The 21,053-nt window shown below is 37.2% G+C and overlaps 1 protein-coding gene across 9 annotated transcripts; it reads left to right on the top strand.

The window, feature by feature from the left end:
• The first annotated feature begins 932 nt into the window (after positions 1–932).
• On the top strand, positions 933–15,447 carry LOC112202287. Of its 9 annotated transcripts, none has more exons than XM_040506911.1 (5): positions 933–1,262; positions 11,689–11,756; positions 12,091–14,127; positions 14,513–14,580; positions 14,937–15,447. In XM_040506911.1, the coding sequence occupies exons 3-5, from the start codon at positions 13,928–13,930 to the stop codon at positions 15,254–15,256; spliced, it is 588 nt and encodes a 195-aa protein (XP_040362845.1). In that variant the 5' UTR covers positions 933–1,262; positions 11,689–11,756; positions 12,091–13,927; the 3' UTR covers positions 15,257–15,447. The 9 variants fall into 9 exon arrangements, with proteins under 9 accessions (XP_040362845.1, XP_040362844.1, XP_040362842.1 ...); XM_040506910.1 differs by having other exon boundaries at positions 933–1,339; XM_024343226.2 differs by lacking the exons at positions 933–1,262; positions 11,689–11,756 and adding an exon at positions 9,536–9,866 and having other exon boundaries at positions 12,091–12,158; positions 13,349–14,127.
• The last annotated feature ends 5,606 nt before the right edge of the window (positions 15,448–21,053 follow it).

The raw sequence follows: 21,053 nt of genomic DNA, 5'->3' as shown, positions 1-21,053 counted from the left end.
CGATCAACTTGACAAGTGATGTGGTCGGACACCTTTTTGTTGACGCATCAATTGTGAGGCCTACTTTTCTATTGAGATGAACAAGTCAGAGATGCGGTCAATATTTTTTCCACATTTCACTTTCCTGATATGAGATTTCAAATGGTTCTAATTTAAGCCAAATTTTTTTCAATGGTCATGACATTAAAGTTTTGACTATTTGGTCGCTTATAAAAATGAAAACATATCTGCCACTTCTAATATGATTCTTTTCTCATGTCTGTTCTATAGAAATGTGAAACAAAAAAAAAGAATCAGGTCAGGAAATTTGGAGTCGCTTTTGTCCACTTCTTCAATCTACCTATCAAAAGAATGGAAGGCATGTTTGACGCATTTAGACCTCTTTTGGTTTGCAGAAAAGAAAATAATTCTTTTGTTTTTCTCATGGGATGAGAAATTAATTTTCCCATGAACTTTCCATTTAAGTGTTTTGTAAATGGTAACATAAGAAAAGTTATTAGGAAAATTGTTGAAAATTTGTAATTAATGCAGTAAGATAATGAAATGTGAATAATAAATTCAAAGAAAGAAAATGGAAAATGAATCTCTTAGGGTATGGAAGAAACCACTTTTCACCTTATTTTTTCTTTCTTCAGGAAAATATTTCACATCCTTATCATACGAAAGGATTGAGTTTTCTATCCCAACGCTCCAATTCCGTGAACCAAACGAGTTCAAAAATGTTACTTTTTTCAAATTGAGGGCTTGAGCTTGAAATTGAGATCTTTTGAGTAATGAGGTGCAAGGTGTAATGTGAAGGAACCATGAAGGGCGCAAATGTAATTAGGCCAAAAAGTTACCATCCCGTTCTAACTAAAGTAATTTGATTAAGTAATCACCAATCAGTAATCTATATATATCACACACACTTGTTAACCAAACTAACCAAAGCATGCACTGTGAGTCTGCAACTTCATCGATTCTCCTAAGCTCTACTCCATTCTCTCTTCTTCAATCTCAGCCATGAAACCCAGAACTCAAAGACTCTTGCTTTCCTTCTTCGCCCTCATTCTCATGCTCCACATTTCCCAAAGTTCTCAACTTTCAGACCCACAAAGCCATCTGATCAGACCCAGAAACCAACCCAGAAGATTGCTCCCTTCAGTAGCCACATTTTCTTCGAACCAAAACAAGCCCAACAAAGCAATGGAGGATCCCCACAAACCCATAGAGACTAGCTTGAAGAAGGCCCCACCCAGCAAATCGAATCCGACCCACAACCGGTAACGGAGACATTGGCATTTGTTTATGGAAAAAAGAACCCAATTTTGCAGCTTTATTGATTTTCAGTGTTATATAGGTAGAAAGATCAGATCTTTATACGTTATTTGTTTCGATTCGTTTGTTACTTGTTTTGCAAAGTTGTTTGGTTTTAGTGTTAGATTTAGGAGGAGAAGAAAGAACATTGTATTTACAGAGGAACCCGGTTAGAAATAGTATTGATTTGTTTTAGGAAATTGCCAGTTTCCAATTTTAGCCATTGATGGTGAAATGAGAGTTTACAACCATGTGTGTACATAGTTGATGTTGCTTCAGTTGTACTTTTTATCTTCAAGATTTTGAAATGAATCTGTCTGGTAAAAAGGTGGAGCGTATTCGGGATAGTTGGTGTTTTCTTTAAAGTCTCTGTCTCTATTTTTCAATTTAGTGCTGTTAGTTACTTCGAGGCACTCCATTGTGATACCACGAGTTTCCTTGTTTTGTTGGATGCATATACGAACCATTGTGCATCGTCTCCTATTTTCATGTTTTGATGGTAGAGAGATTCATTAACCGAACCATTGTTATTGAAAAGAGATCTAGGGGTGGCAGAGTTAGAAATGAGAATATACTATATTTAGCTTTAAGTTTGTTGTGGTAAAAAGTACTGATGTTTGTAGACCAAGTTTCCTAAGGATTGTTCAACTCATGAGTAATCTCGTGTACTTGATGTTCCTATGTGTGCTCAGCAATTCTAACACTTTAGTAACATATCACACAAGTCTTCAAATGGAACAACAAACAGGAGCATTGAATCCAGGACACATAATTGATTAAAAGCCTTGTAAATAATTTAAGTGGACTAAATCTTTCCTGATATGCTATATGCATCTCAAATTGGGAAGCCTTTACTTGATGTAGAATTAAACAAAACTGTGTCAGATGGAAGAATTGTTTGAGCCTGGCTCACAGACTTTACTTTGTAGCAGTTTCCCTCCTCCTCCAGGATGTGATTGACTTCTGCCTGCATTTGCGAGTCTTGTGATAGTCGACTTCTGTTAATATCCCAATTATGATGCAGTACAACATGTAAATGCTTTAGATCTTTACATGCTACCCCAGTAGTAACTGTATTTGAGCAATGCACACATAGGTAATAGCCCCATGTTACAGTCAGATTTGCTATCTTCCTCATAGGAATATGTAGATTTTAAGTATTGAATATGCTCATAGCATTTTTCCCACAAACATCCCTCTGCAAACTTCAGTCACAACTTTAAATTCTTGCATCTTATCCTCGCAGAAGTTCACCAAATAAGGATGAGAATTTGAATAGCCGACCTAGTTTCTATCAAACTCTGACCAGACCCAGGGCTGCTCATCTTCGTTCACAACAAAGCTCGCAAAGTAATCACTTTCTATTTGAAGAAGAGTAAACACATGTTTAATGGTCCAGCTATTCAACATAAAATTGTTCTTTTCAAGTTTCAAGGGTGAATCAATTTCATGATGAAATGGAACAGAAAATCAGTACATAGACTAGGCCTTCAAACTTTGTTAACAAGGAGAGACACAATAGCATTGCATGTAAATAAATACAAATCTTTTAGTCACCTCTTCACTGTCACTTTAGGAATTTGCATTTTCCCACATTAATTTTGTTATTGTCTTTTTATTAAATAACTCTAATGCAAGCTGCATAACACCTGAAAAGCTTAGTTCACTTGGTAAAGACTTACTTAGAGTTTGAAAATGTATGATTTTAACTTTATGTCCATTTAGGCCTCATAAAGGAATAGTGAGGAGAAGCAGATGAAAGGAAATAGCTCCTTACGTACTGGTTCTCCTGGGTAACTAATTTCTTGTCCTTTCTCATCCCTTTCCCTCTGCTGAGATTTTGTAATTGCCAATTAGTTATATAGTTTGGGGAAATCTGCCAGTTAAGGTGTCCAGTGAATCCATCAACAACTATGATTTTCTTTGCTTGATTCATACATCTACATGTCTTTATGCATTTGTTTTTAATGAGAATGAAGAAGCTCTGAATTGGTTTATTTGGATACTCATAAGTTAACGTTGCAAGTAAAGTTCTCATCTGCTTATTGCTATTGGATGACAGGATCTTAAACATGAGGTCTTGTAAATTCAACTAACTGACTTTTCTGGAGGATTTGAGAAAGTGCAACTGCTGCAATTACTGCTGATATTGTTGCTTCTTGTACATCTTCTCAACAAGGTAAACTAATACGTTTGTTTAAATTAGAATCCTTATAAAGAAAGAGTTTGGAAGGTATGCTTTCTGCTTTTATGTAAAACTACAATCAAACAATGTCGTGTGGATTTAAAGAAAGGTGATGGCCACAATGGTCATCAATTCCTATGATTGGTTTAACAGGTAAAATGTTTTGGTGCTATTATATGGCTCAATTTACATTTTGATGATTTTATGTTGAAACATTTGAAAAATCCAGTACTAAAGGCATACACTTCAACCAAAAAACTGAAAGAAAATGAAAGATAAAGAGTCATACTGTTGAATAGTTGAGTACATCACATATAAAGAGTCATCTGATGCTAATCCATGGGTGCTGTTGCTCAACTACGTATTTAGAAAAGTTCAAACGAGAATAACCAATGCTGTCAGACTAACTGGTTAAAAAATATTTTAATCTGCATGTTGGTTGCTTTCAGATAAATTCTGTAATGATAATTTTCTCCAAAAATCACTGAAGGCTAGATTGACGAAAAATAAACAAAAGTAATAGAGTAGGAAAGGAATGCTTCTGGTTAGCCACTAATTAAGACATGCCATTTGGGAAGTGGAGGTTTTCTTTCTATATCTTGCAAAGATGAATGATGTCAGGGTTTTTGCTTTGGTATAAGGAGAAAAAAGCATGGTTTCATTGACCCTCTAGCATGGACTTTGAATATTAATCTAAGAAAATGTAAGCATTACTAATTGTCTGGCCTTTATTTTGTGTGAGTAATCTCTACTTTTTGGCGATAATGAACAATTTATACATGATGCATCTAAATTGGTTGATTTTAAAGTATAACTGTCTTAAACTCCTGGATGATTTTTTTCCTTTGTTTTCTGCAGACATTTGCACAGAAAAAGTTTGTTTCTTACAAGACTGCTTACATGGTATCATCATTAAGTTACCTAATAATCTATTCAATGGTGTTCACCTAGTCAGTAACTGACCAATAGCTCAACCACTGTTGGATGTAAATTTCCACCATTAGATTTACATCCAACAGAGGTTGAGCATAATTTCCTTGGTCACTAACTGACCAGGTGAACACCATTGATAATCTATTATATAGAAATTGCCCTTGCAATTAGATGTAACTATATCTGCTTGGATACCCTATGCTTAAATGGAAATGCAGTTATGAAAATTTAGTGACAGATATTTCTTACTTTTGACAGATGAAAGGCACCATATGTACATAATGAGGTAATTTTATGTCAAACCCTCCACCCTGTGTAAATAATTATTTCAAAATAAATCTAATACCACACCGCCTCCCTCTCTGTGTTGATGTGTGTCTCATATCAGAAACTAGGCCATTCCTGTGTAATCATCTCATGGAGTCATGGTAGAAACTTTTCTTTCGTACCCTCTAGTTTGTTTTCTTATTTTTATTTTTCCAAAATCTGTGGGAATTGTTGCATCCTTAGTGTGATTTTGGATGCTTTTCAGATTGAAACTATAACTCAAATCAAATCAAGAGGTGTAACCACATACTAAGCCTGTAGGGGTTTTCGAGGGGAAAAATACATTTGCCCATGAGGTTTTAGAGTGGTAAAATTTGCAGTGTTTGGCCACTAAATACACTACATGTTCGCTTTCGTTTGATGATTATCATTCTTCTTCTTAAGAAACCCAAGAGTAAAGATTTTCATTCTGTAAAATTCATCTTCAATCTCTTAACAAAACCCCCATCTTCAATTTTCTGTCAAATCTTCTTTATTTTTCATCTTTCTTGGTACTTTTTGAGACCAAAAATGAGAATCAGAAAGCATTGGAAGCCTCCCTCTCCTCCTAGCTCGATGGGTTCATCAAATAATCTCTTGCCACATGAAGAAGTGCAGGAGGTTTCATCAGCTGTTGTTCATACATGTGCTAACTGGAGTACCTTTTTTTGGGCGTGCCAATTATCAGATGCGCCAGATGAACAGTCTGATAACACAGGAACTTTAAGGTAATTATTTCTGTAATCCCAAGTCTTCTTAACATTATCTATTTATATTTATTTAAGGAGGGCACCATCCTCATCATTTGTAGGCTCATCCTTGATAGAGAGATGTAGTATCATCATTGTCATTGTGTCCATCTGATTTATTTAAGCAGTCATCTCTTCTTAGCCTTTGCATACATAAAGTAAATAAGGTTCTTTATTTTGCATGCATGTAAAATAAAATTATCTGCATATTGCCTGAGCACGGGGTACCTAATTCTGTATGACGTCAAGATTAAAATTGGTGCTTGTAAATTCAAATCGACATCAATTAAATGACTGGTGACATGTAAAGTTTATTTCATGCTTGTTAAATCAATTGCCTTATTGATGCTCGTACAGGAGAAGAAAAAAATAAGAGTAGCTGAATTTGCCCAACGGATTATGGCTTCATTATCTCGTAATCAAGGTAACAGAAAGTTAATAAATTTTCTACGAGGCACTCAACTACAAACGTGATTGAATATACTTCTGAAGCCTTTATGATAGATACTGTTGAACAAATTTCTCAAACTGGAAAAACTTGTTTTAGGTAGTGTCTTTGCTAGTAAATACTGCTAGCTGGTAATAGGAACCATATGCCTCACATGTTTTAAAATCATTTTCCACTCGGAAGAATTCCTCCTGCCCCCTCAGGGTCTTGCATTTTTGTGTAATTTCTTTTTTATCTTGATATAAGGGAAAAAAAAAACTAAGCAAAGCATTTGTCATTTATTGGTTCCCTATTATTAGTTTCCATTTTGTATTGACGGTTTATATATATATATATATATATATATATATATATATATATTACCATGAAAAAACAGATGAAACACCTGCACTGACGCAAAGGAAGGTGTGCAACTTCTTTATCAAAAAGAGTTGCAGGATGGGAAGACCTAAATGCACCAGTAATCGGATGACACAGGTTGAGGTACAGGCAGTAGGTCCGCACCCCTCAGGTAAGGTGATCACTCAGGGCATGCAGAACAAAGAAAAGCTATCTAGTTTCAAATTTGAAGGAGAACCTGCACAGAGGAAATCGAAGGTGTGCAACTCTATCAACAACAAAGAAATGCCATCTAGTTCCAAATTTGATGTGGAAGACAATGAGGAAAGGAAGAAGAGAAGGAGAAAGTCTTACCAAGCCAACTATATGGTAATCACTTGGAGCTTATAGCAACTTTGAGCAACTTTGTTTGGACTGAAACAAAGGTTGCTTCTCTATTTTTAATGTTTTTCTGTTTCATAGTGTAGTTGTTCTGTCTTGAGATAATAAGGAATTCTGGGTTGTGGGTTATAAATTTTAATAAATCTAGTGGCAGGATGCTACTAGTTATATGATACCTAGAGAATGGTATCATTCTATGAACAGCGGCTTGGTATTAATGGATATTTCTATTTTGGGTAATTATCATGCTCAGTATAGTGTGTAGTTGTTCTGTCTTGAGATAATAAGGAATTCTGGGTTGTGGGTTATAAATTTTAATAAATCTAGTGGCAGGATGCTACTAGTTATATGATACCTAGAGAATGGTATCATTCTATGAACAGCGGCTTGGTATTAATGGATATTTCTATTTTGGGTAATTATCATGCTCAGTACGTTTCTGATTTTACCACTGTTAAAAAATTAGTAACCGATGAGATAGGTGATAGATCCAGCTACCAAACTGCATTATAAGGTTGGATAAGTGTCATTGTTTAGGAGAAGACATGGTCGAATTTTCCAAGTCTCAATCATTTCTGCAGTCTTTCTTGGTTTCCTTCTTTCTTTGATATTGTCCTACTGTGCGAAACTTGGAGTCGCTTTTGTCCACTTCTTCAATGTACCTATCAAAAGAATGGAAGGCATGTTTGACGCATTTAGACCTTTTTTTATTTAGGGAAAATCGTCCAAACAGTGTCTGAAGTTTTCCAGACTATTAATTTTCATACCTATACTTTAAAAAATATCAAAATGATACCTGAAGATTTTACCCCGACCCAATTTCCATACCTAGAAACAGTAAAGTCGTCAACTCCGTTAAATGTTGAGGGGTAAATTTGGTAGTTCATGTATTCCGGAAAAGAAATAAAAATAGAAAAAATAAATAAAAAATGAAAACTGATTCTTTCTTCTTCTTCTTTGTCAAACCCAATTTCACGGCCCAAATCAAAGCCATGGTCCAGAGGGTTGTTAGGCACAGCATTGAGGACTCATCTGCAAGCTCTTCGGCTTCGACGACGCCACGTCATCATCATCCTCTTCTTCTCCCTCGTCTCCCTCCCACGGCTGGATCGACACCGTCTTCGCCTCAAACGACGTCGAATTGGCCAACAAGCTCTTCTCCCTCCTCGCCCCGACTGGCCTCCTCTTCACCTCAATCTCCTCCGTCAATCGCCTCTCCCTCGTCAAGTACGTCTTCCCCATCGAACGGCTCCCGGAATGGGTGCGGTTCATGCTCTCGTCGGAGAAAGATAGCCGCGCGCTCTCAGATTTAGCTCCGGTTTTCAAGAACAGGGTCAAGGAAGATTCGATTCAGCCTAATTTCCATCAGCTTCAACTCAATGTGTTTGAATATTACATCTTCTGGTTCGCTAGCTTATTATCCTGTTGGTAGAATTGTGATACTGTTTCGGTTAGGAGGAACAAAAGATTCAAATTTGAGAATTGGGTTTCGTCAATTTCGGGGTTTTCAAGCCCTAGGCGTGGTGGCTTGAGGTTGTAGACGTCGTAAGTGACGGAGACAAAGAGGACATAGACGCCGGTGAGTGGGCCAGAACCGCCGCGGCCGCCGGCACCGAGACCAGCAAGGACGAGATGGGTTCTCTGTCGAGTTTCAAATCCATGCTGGAGGTTAAAGATGAGTGGACGTACATGAACAACAATGGCATTCAGGGCCATTCTGACGTCAGAGACTTGACGTTTTCGCCCAGCTTTGCTTACCCAGAAAGCTTGCTGCTCAACCAAGTGGACTCTTCGTCTTCTTGTTCTCCATCTTCCTCTGTTTTCAACAACCTCGACCCATCTCAGGTTCACTACTACCTGCCTCAGAACCCATCATTGTCTTCTCTGCACAATGTTGTGCCTAACAACAGAAGAAGAAGAAGAAATCTGAGGAGGAGGAGGAGGAGCAGAAGAAGAAAGAAAGAATCAGTTTTCATTTTTTTTGTTGAATTTTTTTCTATTTTTATTTCTTTTCAGGAATACATGAACTACCAAATTTACCCCTCAACATTTAACGGAGTTAACGACTTTACTGTTGCTAGGTATGGAAATTGGATCGGGGTTAAATCTTGAGGTACCATTTTGATATTTTTTAAAGTATAGGTATGAAAATTAATAGTCTGGAAAAGTTCAGACACTGTTTGGACGATTTTCCCTTTCATTTATTACTTTGTCAAGGGGAACCCAAATGCTTCTTAGGCTTAAGATAAACTCATTCGACGCATGTGAAATGCTCCAATTGTGCATTGCAGCACAGTGCCTGACCACTTTGACAACTTCGGGGTTCGAACCTAGGTTGGAGAGCACACCCAACTAGACAAGAACTACTAGGCCACTTGCAGTGGTTTGCATTTAGACCTCTTTTGGTTTGTCAAAAAGAAAAACCCATGGGATGAGAAATTAAATTTCCCATGAACTTTCTATTTAAGTGTTTAGTAATATAAGGAAAGTTATCAAGAAAATTGTTGAAAATTTGTAATTAATGCAATAAGATAATGAAATGTGAGTAATAAATGTAAGAAAAGAAAAGTGAAAATGAATCTCTTGGGGTATGGAAGAAACCATTTTTCGCCTTATTTTTTCTCTATTGAGACAAATATTTCGCATCCCTATCCCCCCAATTCGTGAAGCAAACGAGTCCAAAAATGTTACTTTTTTCACACTGAGGGTTTGAGCATGAAATTGAGATCTTTATAGTAATGAGGTGCAAGGTGTAATGTGAAGGAATCATGAAGGGTGCAAATGTAATTAGGCCAAAAAAGTTACCATCCATTTCTAACCAAAGTAATTTGATTAAGTAATCACTAGTCAGTAATCTATATATATCACACACACTTGTTAACCAAACTAACCAAAGCATGCACTGTGAGTCTGCAACTTTCATCGATTCTCCTAAACACTACTCCATTTTCTCTTCTTCAATCTCCGCCATGAAACCCAGAACGCAAAGACTCTTGCTTTCCTTCTTCGCCCTCATTCTCATGCTCCACATTTCCCAAAGTTCTCAACTTTCAGACCCACAAACCCATCTGATCAGACCCAGAAACCAACCCAGAAGATTGTTCCCTTCAGTAGCCACATTTTCTTCGAACCAAAACAAGCCCAACAAAGCAATGGAGGATCCCCACAAACCCATAGAGACTAGCTTGAAGAAGGCTCCACCCAGCAAATCGAATCCGACCCACAACCGGTAACGGAGACATTGACATTTGTTTAGGGAAAACAGAACCCAATTTTGCAGCTTTATTGATTTTTTCAGTGTTATATAGGTAGAAAGATGAGATCTTTATACATTATTTGTTTCGATTTGTTTGTTACTGGTTTTGAAAAGTTGTTTGATTTTAGTGTTAGATTTAGGAGGAGAAGAAAGAAAATTGTATTTACAGAGGAACCCTGTTAGAAATAGTATTGATTTGTTTTAGGAAATTGCCAGTTTCCAATTTTAGCCATTGATGGTGAAATGAGAGTTCCTAACATTTCAGTCATTTTGTACATAATTGATGTTGCTTCAATTGTACTTTTTATCTTTAAGATTATGAAATGAATCTGTCTGGTAAAAAAGTAGAGCATTTTCGGGATAATTGATGTTTTCTTTGATGTCTCTGTCTCTGTTTTTCAATTTAGTACTGTTATTTGCTTCAAGGCGCTCCATTGTGATAACACGAGTTTCTTGTTTTGTTGGATGCATATGTGAACCATTGTACATCATCTCCCTTTATATGTTTTGATGGTAGGGAGATTCATTAACCGAACCCATTGAAGATTTCAAGAGATCTAGGGGTGGCAGATTTAGAAATGAGAATATACTATATTTAGCTATAAGTTTGTTATGGTAAACACTAAACAGTAATGATGTTTGTAGACTAAGTTTCCTAAGGATTGTTCAACTCATGAGTAATCTCGTGTACTAGATGTTCCTATGTGTGGTTAGCAATTCTAACACTTTAGTAACATATCACACGAGTCTTCAAATGGAACAACAAACAGGAGCATTCAACCCAGGACACATAATTGATTAAAAGCCTTGTACATATTTTAAGTGGACTAAATCTTTCCTGATATGCTATATGCATCTCTAATTGGGAAGCCTTTACTTGATTTAGAATTAAACAAAACTGTGTCAGATGGAAGAATTGATTGAGTCCGGGTCACAGACTTCTACTTTGTAGCAGTTTCCCTCCTCCTCCAGGGTGTGATTGACTTCTGCCTGCATTTGCGAGTCTTTGTGATAGTCGACTTCTGTTAATATCTCAATTATGATTCAGTACAACATGTAACTGCTTTAGATCTTTAAATGCTACCCCAGTAGTAACTGCATTTGAGCAATGCACACATAGGTAATCAAAAAGGGGAAAATAAAATAAAATAAATGCCCCATGTTACAGTCAGATTTGCTATCTTCCTCATAGGAATATGTAGTTTTCAAGTATTGAATATGCTCATAGCATTTTTTCCAGAAACCTCCCTCTGCAAACTTCAGTCACAACTCTAAATTCTTGCATCTTGTCCTCACAGAAGTTTACTAAATAAGGGTGAGAATTTGAATAGCCAACCTAGTTTCTATCAACCTGTGACCAGACCCAGGGCTGCTCATCTTCGTTCACGACAAAGCTTGCAAAATAATCACTTTCTATTTGAAGAAGAGTATACACATGTTTAATGGTCCAGCTATTCAACATAAAATTGTTCTGGTCAAGTTTCAATGGTGAATCAATTTCATGATGAAATGGAACAGAAAATCAGTACATAGATTAGGCCTTCAAACTTTGTTAACAAGGAGAGACACAATAAATACAAATCTTTTACTTCACCCGTTCACTGTCACTTTAGGAATTTGCATTTTCCCACATTAATTTTGTTATTGTCTTTATATTAAATAACTCTTATGCATTGTTAAAAAAAAAAAAAAATAACTCTTATGCAAGCTGCATAACGCCTGAAAAGCTTAGTTCACTTGGTAAAGATTTCCTTAGAGTTTGTAAAGGTATGATTTTAACTTTATGTTCATTTAGGCCTCATAACGGAATAGTGAGGAGAAGCAGATGAAAGGAAATAACTTCTTACGTACTGGTTCTCCTGGGTAACTAATTTCTTGTCCTTTCTCATCCCTTTCCATCTGCTGAGATTTTGTAATTGCCAATTAGTTATATAGTTTGGGGAAATGGATACCATTTCTCATCTGCCATTTGAGGTGTCCAGTGAATCCATCAACAACTATGATTTTCTTTGCTTGATTCATACATCTACATGACTTTATGCATTTGTTTTTAATGAGAATGAAGAAGCTCTGAATCGGTTTATTTGGATACTCATAAGTTGACATTGTAAGTAAAGTTTTCATATGCTTATTGCTATTGGATTACAGGATCTTGAACATGAGGTCTTGTAAATTCAACTAACTGACTTTTCTGCAGGACTTGAGAAAGTGCAACTGCTGCAATTACTGCTGATATTGTTGCTTCTTGTACATCTTCTCAACAAGGTAAACTAATACGTTTGTTTAAATTAGAATCCTTCTAAAGAAAGAGTTTGGAAGGTATGCTTTCTGCTTTTATGTAAAACTACAATCAAACAATGTCGTGTGGATTTAAAGAAAGGTGATGGCCACAATGGTCATCAATTCCTATGATTGGTTTAACAGGTAAAATGTTCTGGTGCTATTATATGTCTCAATTTACATTTTGATGATTATTTGTTGAAACATTTGAAAAATCCAGTACTAAAGGCATACACTTCAACCAAAAAACTGAAAGAAAATGAAAAATAGAGAGTCACACTGTTGAATAGTTGAGTACATCACATATAAAGAGTCATCTGATGCTAATCCATGGGTAAGGCCTATGGCTATTGCTCAACTACATATTTAGAAAAGTTCAAACGAGCATAACCAATGCTGTCAGACTAACCGATTAAAAAATATTTTAATCTGCATGTTGGTTGCTTTCAGACAAATTCGGTAATGATAATTTTCTCCCAAAATCACTGAAGGCTAGATTGACGAAAAACTTAACAAAAGTAATAGAGTACGAAAGGAATGCTTCTGGCTAGCCACTAATTAAGACATGCCATTTGGGAAGTGGGAAGTTTTCTTTCTATATCTTGCAAAGATGAATGATGTCAGGGTTTTTGCTTTGGTATAAGGAGAAAAAGTATGGTTTCATTGACCCTCTAGCATGGACTTTGAATATTAATTTAAGAAAATATAAGCATTACTAATTGTCTGGCCTTTATTTTGTGTGAGTAATCTTTAGTTTTTGGCGGTAATGACCAATTTATGCATGATGCATCTAAATTGGTTGATTTTAAAGTATAACTATCTTAAACTCCTGGATGATTTTTCCTTTGTTTTCTGCAGACATTTGTACAGAAAAAGTTTGTTCAGGGTATCATTATTAAATGAGTTACCTAATAATATATTCAATGATGTTCACCTAGTCAGTAACTGACCAATAGCTCAACCACCGTCGGATGTAAATTTCCACCGTTGGATGTAAGATTTACATCCAACGGTGGTTGAGCATAATTTCCTTGGTCACTAACTGACCAGGTGAAATCCATTGATAATCTATTATATAGAAATTGCCCTTGCAACTATATCTGCTTGGATACCCTATGCTTAAATGGAAATGCAGTTATGAAAATTTAGTGATAGATAATTCTTACTTTTGACAGATGAAAGGCACCATATGTACCTACTGAGGTAATTTTATGTCAAACCCTCCACCTTGTGTAAATAATTATTTCAAAATAAATCTAAAACCAATCCCCACCCCTCTGTGTTGCTCTGTGTCTCACATCAGAAACTGGGCCTTTCCTGTGTAATCATCTCATGGAGTCATGGTATAAACTTTTTTTTCGTACCCTTTAGTTTGTTTTCTTATTTTATTTTTTTCAAAATCTGTGGGAATTGTTGCATCCTTTAGTGTGATTTTCGATGCTTTTCAGATTGAAACTATAACTCAAATCAAATCAAGAGGTGTAACCACATACTAAGCCTGTAGGGGTTTTTGAGGGGAAAAATACATTTGCCTATGAGGTGTTACAGTGGTAAAATTGCAATGTTTGGCCACTAAATACACTACATGTTCGCTTTTGTTTGATGATTATCATTCTTCTTTTTAAGAAACCCAAGAGTAAAGATTTTCATTCTGTAAAATTCATCTTCAATCTCCTAACAAAACCCCCATCTTCAATTTTCTGTCATAATCTTCTTTATTTTTCATCTGTTCTTGGTACTTTTTGAGACCGAAAATGAGAATCAGAAAGCATTGGAAGCCTCCCTCTCCTCCGCCTAGCTCAATGGGTTCATCAAATAATCTCTTGCCACATGAAGAAGTGCCAGAGGTTTCATCAGCTGTTGTTCATACATGCGCTACCTGGAGTACCATTTTTTGGGCGTGCCAATTATCAGATGCACCAGATGAACAGTCTGATAACAGAGGAATTTTAAGGTAATTATTACTGTAATCCCAAGTCTTCTTAACATTATCTATTTATATTATTTGAGGAGGGCACTATCCTCATCATTTGTAGGGCTCAACCTTGATAGAGAGATGTAGTATCATCATTGTCATTGTGTCCATCTGATTTATTTAAGCAGTCATCTCTTCTTAGCCTTTGCATACATAAAGTAAATAAGGTTCCCCATTTTGCATGTAACATGCACGTAAAATAAAATTATCCGCATATTGCATGAGCATGGGGTACCTAATTCTGGATGACGTCAAGATTAAAATTGGTGCTTGTAAATTCAAATCGGCATCAATTAAATGACTGGTGACATGTAAAGTTTATTTCATGCTTGTTAAATCAATTGCCTTGTTGATGCTCGTACAGGAGAGGAAAAAAATTAAGAGTAGCTGAATTTGCCCAACGGATTATGGCTTCATTATCTCGTAATCAAGGTAACAGAAAGTTAATTAATTTTCTATCAGGCACTCAACTACGAATATACTTCTGAAGCCCTTATGATAGATATTGTTGAACAAATTTCTCAAACTGGAAAAAATTATTTTAGGTAGTGTCTTTGCTAGTAAATACTGCTCTCTGGTAATAGGAACCATATGCCTCACATGTTTTAAAATCATTTTCCACTCGGAAGCACTCCGCCCTCTCCCCCGGGTCTTGCGTTTTTGTGTAATTTCTTTTTGATCTTGATATAAAAAAAAGAAAAACCAAGCAAAGCATTTGTCATTTATTGGTTTCCTATTATTAGTTTCCATTTTGTATTGAAGGTTTATATATTACCATGAAAAAACAGATGAAACACCTGCACTGACGCAAAGGAAGGTGTGCAACTTCTTTATCAAAAAGAGTTGCAGGATGGAAAGACCTAAATGCACCAGTAATCGGATGACACAGGTTGAGGGACAGGCAAGAGGTCTGCATCCCTCGGGTACGGTGTTCACTCAGGGCGTGCAGAACAAAGAAAAGCTATCTAGTTTCAAATTTGAAGGAGAACCTGCACAGAAGAAATCGAAGGTGTGCAACTCTAGCAACAACAAAGAAATGCCATTTACTTCCGAATTTGATGTGGAAGACAATGAGGAAAGGAAGAAGAGAAGGAGAAAGTCTTACTAAGCCAACTATATGGTAATAACTAAGAGCATACAGCAACTTTAAGCAACTTCATTTGGACTGAAACAAAGGTTGCTTCTCTAACTTTTATGTGTTTCTGATTCATAGTGCAGTTGTTCTGTCTTGAGATAATAAGGAATTTTGGGTTGTGTATTATAAAGTTTAATAAATCTAGTGGCGGGATATCTACTAGTTATATAAGTCAAACAGAACAAAGGAATAAGAGATTGAGAATTTTCTGATGATATTTACCTTCTCCAAGAATGGAGTATATATACAAGATACATCAAGACCTATTAGGAAACTAATTACCAGACCTATTAGGAAACTAATTACAACAGAATAATCCTAATAATACACAATATTCACAATCCTAATTACATGGCATGACTCACGCCAACACTCCCCCTCAAGTTGGTGCATACAGATCACAGATGCCCAACTTGTCAAGTGAGTCATAGAAGGCTTTACTTGAGAGAGCCTTTGTAAGAATATCTGCCAACTGTTCTTCAGTAGGAACGAAGGGAAACATAATGATCTGTCCATCCAGCTTCTCTTTAATGAAGTGTCGATCTACCTCCACATGCTTTGTGCGATCATGCTGAACAGGATTGTGAGCAATTTCAATTGTAGCCTTATTATCACAATAAAGCTGCATAGCCTTTTCCTGCCTGAACCCCAAATCCCTCAACAAATTTCTCAACCACAACAACTCACAAAGTCCTCGGGCCATTCCTTTATACTCTGCTTCTGCACTAGAACGAGCCACCACCTTTTGTTTCTTGCTCTTCCAAGTAACCAAGTTACCACCCACAAATGTGAAGTAGCCCGAAGTAGACCTGCGATCTGTAATATTACCTGCCCAGTCCGCGTCTGTGTACCCGGAAACATCCAAGTGACTGTGTTTTGAAAAGAGTAATCCCTTCCCTGGAGCAGACTTTAAATACCGCAAAATACGAAATACAGCATCCATATGAGTCTTACTGGGATTATGCATAAACTGACTCACCACACTAACAGCATAGGCTAAATCTGGTCTAGTGTGGGATAAATAAATCAACCGGCCAACTAACCTCTGGTATCTTGCTTTATTCGTAGGTACTTGATCCAAGTACTCTGCTAACCTATGGTTTTGCTCAATAGGAGTATCAACAGGTTGACTGTCAAGCATACCTGTTTCTGCCAGCAAGTCGAGAACATACTTTCTCTGACTCAACATAATACAATCCTTCCCACGAGCAACTTCAATTCCCAAGAAATATTTCAAATTACCCAAATCTTTCATCTCAAATTCTAAAGATAACTGATCTTGTAACCTTTGAATCTCCTCAAAGTCATCACCTGTAACAACCATGTCATCAACATAAATAATCAAGGCAGTCACTTTACCACACCGATGTTTAAGGAACAAGGTGTGATCTGAATTGCTTTGCCGGTAGCCAATTTTCTTCATGAACTTGGTGAACCTGCCAAACCAAGCTCTGGGAGACTGCTTCAAACCATAAAGAGATTTTTTCAATCTGCACACCACCTGCTCTCCAGTAGAAGTACCATATCCAGGAGGCAAATCCATATAAACCTCTTCATGCAAATCACCATGCAAGAATGCATTCTTAACATCAAACTGTTGTAAAGGCCAATCAAGATTAGCAGCTAACGAAAGAAGTACCCGAATTGTGTTAATTTTGGCCACTGGTGCAAATGTCTCATCATAATCCACTCCATACTTTTGAGTATAGCCTTTAGCCACTAGTCTTGCCTTGTACTTGTCCACCGATCCATCTGAATTGTGTTTCACAGTATACACCCACCGACAACCAACTGTCTTCTTCCCGGGTGGTAATGATACTAGCTCCCACGTACAATTCTTCTCAAGAGCATCCATTTCGACGGTCATTGCTTGCATCCACTTCTCATCCCTCATTGCATCCTGCACTTTACTAGGGAGAGACACAGAAGATAATTGATTCACAAATGCTACATACGGTTTAGACAGCCTATGGGTCGACACATAATTGGCAACGGGGTATTTAGCTTTGGCATTTAGAGTAGGTTCATAGTGCTTCGGGGGTTGACCACGGGTGGAACGACTAGGCAGAGTTTTGGTGGGAACAATATCTGACACAGAAGAAGGAACACTAGTTGACACAGAATGAGTATTAGATAAAGAAGGATTAGAACATACCTCGGGTGATGATTGAGCAGGCGAGACCACTGAAGGAGAGGGAGAGACAGAAGAACTGTTCAAAACGGCATTGGTGACATCGAGAATTTCATCGGAAACATAATCAGAAACTTCCTCTTCAACCAACCGGTCAGACTGATCCGATAGACTGGTCAGTAACTGACTACCCAAATTCTCTTCTCCATTCGGTGGGCTGCTGTCCTCTTTTTCAAGTTCCGTTCCACCCAAATTCTCTTCTCTATTCGGTGGGCTGCTGTCCTCTTTTGCAAGTTCTGTTCCAAAACACTCCAGCCTTGAGAACTCGGATGATAGTCTCCCATCTTGCCCACTAAACAAATCTTCATAATAACAAGACTTCTCCCCCTGACAAGGAGTCACAGGAGGTAAAAAATAACATGCATCTTCACTGAACGTAACATCCATGGTGACATAAAACTTCTGGGATTGAGGATGATAACATTTGTAACCTTTCTGATGAGAACTATACTCCACAAACACACACTTAAGGGCTCTAGCATCCAACTTTGACCTCTGATTCTTATATAGATGAACATAAGCAATACAACCAAAGACACGAGCAGGAAGAGTATTAGAAGATGGAATAGAAACATAGTTAGACAGGACCTCAAGTGGGACACGACCTTGAAGAGGGACAGACGGAAGACGATTGATTAGATGAGAAGCACACAATACGGCCTCTCCCCAAAGATACTTAGGCATGTTAGCACTAAGTAGAAGAGACCGAGCCATGTCCAGAAGATGACGATTTTTCCGTTCAGACACCCCATTTTGCTCAGGTGTCTGTGAGCATGAAGTTTGATGTATGATGCCATGGTCTTGGAAATATTCATGAAAAGAATGATTGACAAACTCACCCCCATTATCGGAACGAAAGACCTTAACATGAGCATCATATTGAGTACGAACAAGCTTATGGAATGCTGTAAAAGCAGAGAAAACAGAGTCTTTGGACTTAAGTAAAACCACCCAGGATAATCGAGTAAAGTCATCAATGAATAACACAAAATATCGCATTCCAGAAAGGGTAGAATGTTTAGAAGGACCCCATACATCTGAATGAATTAACTCAAAAGGCATAGTACTAGAATGAAAACTCGAAGGATAACTAGACCTATGACTCTTAGCCAAAGCACAAGTTTCACAATGCAGGCTAGACTCACTAACTCCCAAAAACAATGAAGGCATGGACTTCTTCATAACTCCAAAAGATGGATAACCCAAACGCCTATGCCATAACCATAGCTCACTTAATCTGTCAGAATTCAATGTCAGGGCTAAAGGCTGTTCCGGTGCTTGTGTTGGCTCTGCGTACATGCAATCCAAGTGAAACAGTCTCCCCCTCAGGTCTCCCTTGCCCATGATCACCCTAGTGCACAGATTATGAAAAATAACATACATTGGATAAAAGGTTACAGAGCATTTATTTTGTGACCCCAACTGGGATACAGACAAAAGATGATGAGACAATGAAGGTACATAAAGCACATCATGCAATACAATGGATGGTGTAACCTGAACAGACCCAATACCTAAGACTGGAAAAGACGCACCATTTGCATTAGAAACATGGGATATAGAAGGGGATGACATAGACATAAAGAAGGACTTATCATAGGTCATATGGTCAGACGCACCAGAATCAATTATCCATGTATCACTACCAGTAAAGTCAGAAACATGTAAAGCAACACCAATTTTACCTCGAGTTCCCTTAGTCAAGGAAACATTACCCTGTGAGGGATCTTGCCCTGCAATGCCGTAGAAGTCAGGTTCTGGCACCAATTGGACTGCCGCTTTGCCTCTTTGACTACCACCACGTCCTCCAGTATTACCGTCGGTAAGAGTCAAATCCACCATCCTTTTTTTTTTTTTTTTTTTTCAGACCCTACAAATTGTAACAAAAAGAATACCAAAGAACCAGGATGGATATGGACGGACACAAGAACAAAAAGGATGAACTGATGGACAAAGGATGAAATCAACTTGTAGAAGCAAAAGAACCAATTCACGACTTGCAGAAGAAAAAGAACCAATTCACGACTTGTAGAAGAAAAAGAACCAATTCACGACTTGCAGAAGCAAAAGAACCAATTCGATAAAAAGAACCAAGGCAAGAGAATCAACCAACCAAAAGAACCAATTCAACCAAATCTAAAAGGACCGAATCAAAAGAACCCTCTATTCGCAGCGGAAAGAACAAACCGAATCCGAATGGATCTCGGCTCTGATACCAAGTCAAACAGAACAAAGGAATAAGAGATTGAGAATTTTCTGATGATATTTACCTTCTCCAAGAATGGAGTATATATACAAGATACATCAAGACCTATTAGGAAACTAATTACCAGACCTATTAGGAAACATATTACAACAGAATAATCCTAATAATACACAATATTCACAATCCTAATTACATGGCATGACTCACGCCAACAATATATGATACATAGAGAATGGTATCATTTTATGAACAGCGGCTTGATATTAACGGATATTTCTATTTTGGGTAATTATCATGCATGCTCGGTACATTTCTGATTTTGTCACTGTTAAAGTAACAGATAGAGACCGGTGATAATTGTTAGAACAGAAGGTTTGATGTCTCAAAAAGGCTACCACACTGTTTGGGAGAAGACATTGTAGTCTTCTCTAGTATCAATCATTTCTGCAGTCTTTCTTGGTTTCGTTCTTCCTTCGATATTTCTAGCGGGTCCTACTGTGCGAAATTTAAGTTCAGATTTGACAGCACCTCCTTATAGATTAAATTCGACGGCCTATAATTGTCCTCTTCTTTCTATTCATTCTTTTCCACTGTTAACTAGTCTTAATAGTTTGGCTAGGAAATTACATAGTTTCTTCTTCAAAGGAACAGGAACAATACAAGAGAAAGGTTGACTTAAATAGAGTTACAAATTGGTGGCCACGAAAATTTTGAAAATAAAATGGAAGTTCTCTGTCAATGAAGAATTGAAGATGTATCTACTACCATAAATTTCACGAAGCATACTTCATTAAGTATGGTTATAGATTTGTAACAATTGTTCACCCACATTAGTGCAGCAAATGCAAATGTCTTTTACTGTACGGCTGCTTCTGCTTATTTCCTCATTGTTTCTGATTCCAGTTTCTGTACTTGCACAAACTAATGGTAGAGTAACAGTGGATGCTTCTGGTGATTTTGCCTTTGGATTTACGCATCTTCAAACAAAGATATTTTCTTGCTTTCTATAGGGTATATGCCAAGATACCAGACAGAACGGTAGTTTGGTGCGCAAATGGGGTTATTCCTGCACCTAATGGTTCAGTTCTGAATTTGACCGCTGACAATGGATAAGTATTTTTTTTTTTTGTTGAGAAAATAGATAACTTTATTACTTATCCATGTCCAGAAAGCACGTACATCAAATGTTGTTGTTTGAACCCAAAATGAGCATTTTGACCTGACAAGGCGTGTCTTGAAGAAATTGAGCCAATGTCAGTGGCTTAAGCTATATATTGTCGACAAGTTCGAAATATATTATTTAGAGGCTAAATAAAACCTACCTGTAGAATTATGGAAGATTATGCAAGCTGCAAGAATGCGAATATTCATAC

Source organism: Rosa chinensis, chromosome 5 (genome assembly GCF_002994745.2).
Source record: "Rosa chinensis cultivar Old Blush chromosome 5, RchiOBHm-V2, whole genome shotgun sequence".
Taxonomy (NCBI): domain Eukaryota; kingdom Viridiplantae; phylum Streptophyta; class Magnoliopsida; order Rosales; family Rosaceae; genus Rosa; species Rosa chinensis.
Note: the sequence above shows the minus strand (reverse complement) of the source record. Positions and strands in the feature narration are given on the sequence as shown.